Genomic DNA, 5276 nt, shown 5'->3' with positions numbered 1-5276 from the left:
CACTCACTCCTTTCTCATAGCACAATAAAATACCAGTGATCCAAAATCCCTGAACATCATGTACGTCATGACACCCAGCGATAGGCCAAAGTTCCTACTTCATGTGTGACATGTCACCCGGCCACAATGGGTTAAGTAGCACACTGTAATAACCTGAAAATAATAATGTGCTAATAAACAAAATCATATAATCTGTTACTTAAAATTGAATTAATTGATCAAATTGTGACTTCTACAAAACCACAGTGAGCCTTTCTTCATGGAGACCAATTTATGAATAAACAAACAAATAAGTTATTTACAAGATTCAACAGTTTGTGTGTTGACAAAAGACAAAAGGATACTTTAAATGAAAATCTACCATATCAAAACCTTTTATTAAATGACTTCTAATAATAAAAACATTTCAGTGTTTATGTTCTATATTATATTAATATATTACATAGCTTAAACTTAGGAAAATTTTGGGCTAACAAAAAATCACATCCTTTGTTAACAGTAATATCATTCAATATGATACTTGGTACTCAAAATGCCACTTTTGCAAAATTATGATCACTTTCTCTGGGTCAGTTGCATATCTAACCAAAATTTAGTTGTGAAGATCACACTCTTCTTTTTTGAGTGGATATGTAGAGAACATTGTTTCCTCTGATGAAGGCATCGCCATATTTATTCTTGAGCTGGCCATTCAGGTATTCTTCACTTTGTTCAAGAGCAATATTCATATATCCATCCAAACATGCAAGAACACCTGTAATAATAAGGAAAAACATTAATTTTATATTGCTTTTCCTATAATACTGATATTCATATCCATATGTCTATACTATGCACAATGCAAAATTGGTTATTTTCTTGTTTTCTCACTCTGTTTTCTCTGCTAGTGTCTACTTGCTCATTTTATACATTCTCATTTGCAAATTGGCTATTCACAAATTCCTCCCATTTCTCCCATTTTCACTTTTGCATGTTTGTTAAAACTCCTTTGTATTGGCTTCTCCCTTTTTTCCTCCTCTTTTCCTTCAGCTTTTCAATTCCCTAAATCTTCTATTCTTTAAAAAAAATTGTTGGTATAGTTACCTTACTTTAAGCCAATATCTATCCATCCCATGTTATTTATCTACAAAATAACAATGATGATGGTGATAATGATGACGATGGTAATGGTGATGATGACGTTGACAGTGACAGTGACGATGACGATGACGATAATGATGATGACAAGGAAGAGGAAGAGGAAGAGGAAGAGGAAGAGGAAGAGGAAGAGGAAGAGGAAGAGGAAGAGGAAGAGGAAGAGGAAGAGGAAGAGGAAGAGGAAGAGGAAGAGGAAGAGGAAGAGGAAGAGGAAGAGGAAGAAGAAGAAGAAGAAGAAGAAGAAGAAGTAAGAGAAGAAGAAGAAGAAAAGAAGAAGACAGAGAAGATGAAGAAGAAGAAGAAGATGAAGAAGAGAAGAAGAAGAAGAAGAAAGAAGATGAAAAGAGGAAAAAGAGGAGAGGAAAAAGAGAAAAAAGAAGGAGATATGAAAGAAGAAGAAGGATTAGATGAGAAGTGGAATAAAAAAGTATAGGAAGAAAGATGATAGAAGAAGAAGAAGAAGAAGAAGAAGAAGAGGAAAAAGAGGAAGAGGAAAAAGAGGAAGAGGAAAAAGAGGATGAGGAAAAAGAGGATGAGGAAAAAGAGGAAGAGGAAAAAGAGGAAGAGGAAAAAGAGGAAGAGGAAGAGGAGGAGAAAGAGGAAGAAGAAAAGGAAGAGGAAGAGGACAACAATTATGGTAATAAATAAAAATCATTCAGAATAATTCTAAACTTACCTCGATAATCTACCCCCGAGTTTAGCTTGACCACAACAGGTCTTCCAATGATCTGTTGCAAAAATTCATTGGGAGTCTGGCGGCGACTCATGATGCTCAGCTGAAATTCTGCAGAGGAAATTTGAGAATTAATATCATCCTATAAAACACTAGTAGACAAAGAAAAGAGCCCCTTTCCATGACAATTATAAATTCATATCTAACAAATAAAAAGATTTATGAAGTAAGAGCTTAATTAACCCATTGCAGACGGGGATAAATTTGCTTGCCCAGGCTCCAGGATAAGCTTTATTTTAAAGAGAGACTGCTTGAAGCATTATAATTTGAATATTTCCACTCTCTTTTAGTCATTCATTGAAAAACTAGAGCGTTTTTTGTGTTTTGTTTTTTTGTGTGTTTTATTGAGTTTAGAGACTTATATGTGTCATATAACAGGCTCTATCAGTGGCTGCAGTTGACTAAAATATTTTAGTATATTAATCCATATTAGTTCATTATTTCCTTTATACTCAATTGTGATAGAAGTATTGCTGTTTTACTGGGAGGACAAAAAGACAACTTTATTTTTTCGTATTTTTGTTGCTGTTCCCTCCCCCCCCCCCCACCCCCCCCCCCCCCCCACCCAATCATGAACGAATACGAAAACATATAACCAACCCCCTACAATAAAGATAACAAGAAGAGGTAGAGAAGAGGAATGAAAACCTGTGCTTGTGACTGTGAGTAGGCTGATCCACAATGAAAGGCATCCATATTGGACACCAGAAGGAGCACATTTTTAGACCACTGGGTATGGATTGAGTCACCTTCCTCTTTCTCGTTCTGCCATGCACAATTCCTTTCATTCGGCAGCTAGTTTTGGAGCAAGGGTTTATCAACTTAGTGTGTGCCATCGTTTCTATAGAGATTAGTGCTTGTCCTAGCTAGGAGGGACCGTGGATGGGTGCCATTCAAGGCTCTCTCTCCTGCTGGTGCTAGGAAAAAGTGGTGCCATCTAGGTTTTGGACGTTAAGCTAGCACGGTATTACGGTAATTATAGTAATTATGACTGCAGTAGCCATCATCACTCATTCCTTTTTCATAGCACAATAAAATAGCATAGTATTCCAAAATCCCCGAACTCCATGTACATCATGACGCCCGTCGTCAGGCCAAAGCTCCTACGTCATGTATGTCATGACACCTGTACGCAGTGGGTTAAGAAAATTTTGTATTTCTAACAGCAAAGACAGCCAAAGTAGCTTTGAAAGTTTTTTTTGTTTTTTCATAATAGTATTGTCTGCGTTCTATACAAATCCACTTGAAACTTGCTGTGATCTGTGGTAGAAGGATATTAATTTTAAGTAGTGGTACAGTGTCTAGTAATCTAAGGAGCCTCCACACCTTTGGCACTAAATAAAATTATAACAAATCTCTTCCTTATGCATTCTGATGATACATCTTCAAGCTCATCTTGCTAGAATAGCATACACAATGAAGGCTTGCTGCTGTCTCAAGAGGCCATGCTAATTATCACAAGGCCAGTGATAAACATACAGGAGTTTTGAAAACATCTACCCATCTTCCATTGAAAAAAAAAATAAATCCAAATCTGTCTGACAATTTCCACTTCTCACATTTTTCATGTAGATGCCCTACCAGCAAAGAAAGAAAGAAATAAAACAGGAAGATTTAGCACTCTTTTGCCTTCTCTATCCTAGAAACCCCATGTTATGGAATTAGCAATAGAACACAGTCTCCTTGGATATAAAAGATTGATGATAAGACCACTGATCTAAATCCTATATGGTTTAATACATCTGTCATGACAGAATTTAAAACAGATTCCTTTATTTATCACCCACTCACATGCTCTTGATCCCCTGAGCTTTATCAGAAATGCCCATTTTAATCAAAAGAAAAATACATTTCTGCCTGAGACAGGCAGAAGGAAAAACTCTATGGCCATAATAAGCCTTTAATAGTTTTTAAGTTGTTGTTTTACAGGTTGTTCAAATCATGAGTGCAATTACATAGAATCTTCAGTATTCCAAATGACTCTGAATTCTATATACACATCTCAGGAGTTTTGTGATTATTTGACAGAATATAGAGGTTTCAACCATACATGAATAAAATGTTATTCTTTTACCCATTCACGCTGGGGCCGTTCCGCTTTGCACAGTCACAATACCGGGGTTTTCGAACACATAAGCCTAACGCCTCTAGATTCACGGACGCACAAGCCGCAAGCCTGGGCTGCCCGCTCGCTCAACCCGAGTGCCAGGGTTGCCCTCATATCTCGTCCTTGTGGTTTTTGCGTCTGACGCAAAAACCACGTCAACCGGCTCCAATGGGTTAAGAGGTAATTATCCACGATTGAATGCATGAAGCACAAAAGGCAAACACAGCTTCTCCACATATTTTGGTAGTTTGGGCTGGTTCCTTATTGACATTAAACTGCCTGAGAAGTCTACAAGCTTTCCCCTTTCCAGAATATACAAGTTTTGTTTGCCTCAGATGGAGCAGAAAGCACTCTGGCCACTACATTGCTATCCTTGGCCCCTCAACAATAGATCTATAGAATTTTGATAAGTGATTGTGGTTTAACCTTTTATTTACACTGATCATAAATATCTGCAGTAACACAAATGCCAGGTGTGGCTAGTGATTTTTTTTTTTTCTGTACAAATTACTGCAGATCCTCCTGGATCTGCAGTAAGACCTATCTTAACTCCTCCAAAATGGGCCACCTCTTAAGATGTTCAGCCTGCATATCTTAAGTCTGTTTTCTGTTATTTTAAGTACAAAAATACCCATCACACACAGATTTACAGAATATATGTGGTGGTTTGTTGGCAGAGTTCATGGCAATCACTTGACACCACTCCAATCTGGTGTTACTTAGAATTTAAAATATTTTTTCTATTTGAATACAGGTCTTATAATGGGTATTTCTTCAATATGCGCCAACCACCAACCACTTGGTGAAGTATGGAACTGATGAATTCCAAGACAGAAATCCATCCGCTGAAACTTGATGCGAAATGCACGGCAGATCAACACGACCTCATTAAGCAAAAATCCTCCATCACGTATTTTCTAATTTGGTGCCCTTATTGAGGTTTGTTGGTCTTTTCCAGAAGGGGATGAGGCCACATTCGAGGCATTTAGTAATGCTGCACTACTCGAAATATTTGGCCAAGTCTGACTCGAGTATTCAAACAAAAGTAGTTTTGCTTTTACATGAACCTGGCGAATAGCGAAATGAAAAAATATATATGAATCCGCAACTCTTTCTCAAATCCTATATGAATCCATCAATATGCTGGAATACAAAGAATCCATACTCTGCGTTGCAAGTGAACTAAATGCAATGTTTTCTTACCTATCCAAACTCACCGGGAAACTTGGCGACACAAACGTTTGTTCGCGTTCGTGGATTCAACCGCATGAGGGAGGCGTTCGCGCTGGGAGTGCCTTC

At 37.6% G+C, this 5276-nt stretch overlaps 1 protein-coding gene across 2 annotated transcripts in view; it reads right to left on the bottom strand.

Annotated features, from left to right (window-relative positions):
• Positions 1–363: 363 nt before the first annotated feature.
• LOC122264154 (U6 snRNA-associated Sm-like protein LSm6) overlaps positions 364–5276 on the bottom strand; it is a 4926-nt gene continuing 13 nt past the window's right edge. The window contains exons 1-3 of one of the 2 annotated variants that reach the window (XM_043032893.2): positions 5181–5276; positions 1814–1921; positions 364–754 (exon numbers count right to left, since the gene is read on the bottom strand). The exon at positions 5181–5276 is cut by the window's right edge and continues 13 nt beyond it. In XM_043032893.2, the coding sequence (XP_042888827.1) occupies positions 606–754; positions 1814–1904 (240 nt within the window). In that variant the 5' untranslated portion in view covers positions 1905–1921; positions 5181–5276 and the 3' untranslated portion in view covers positions 364–605. The remainder of the gene's footprint in view (positions 755–1813; positions 1922–5180) is intronic. The other variant, XM_043032891.2, reaches the window with a different exon arrangement.

The sequence above is a fragment of the Penaeus japonicus genome, unplaced genomic scaffold (assembly GCF_977035675.1).
Source record: "Penaeus japonicus unplaced genomic scaffold, GWHDUDI00000001_assembly GWHDUDI00000026, whole genome shotgun sequence".
Lineage (NCBI taxonomy): Eukaryota > Metazoa > Arthropoda > Malacostraca > Decapoda > Penaeidae > Penaeus > Penaeus japonicus.
The sequence above is the reverse complement of the archived record's forward strand: the minus strand, read 5'-3'. Positions and strand labels throughout refer to the sequence as shown.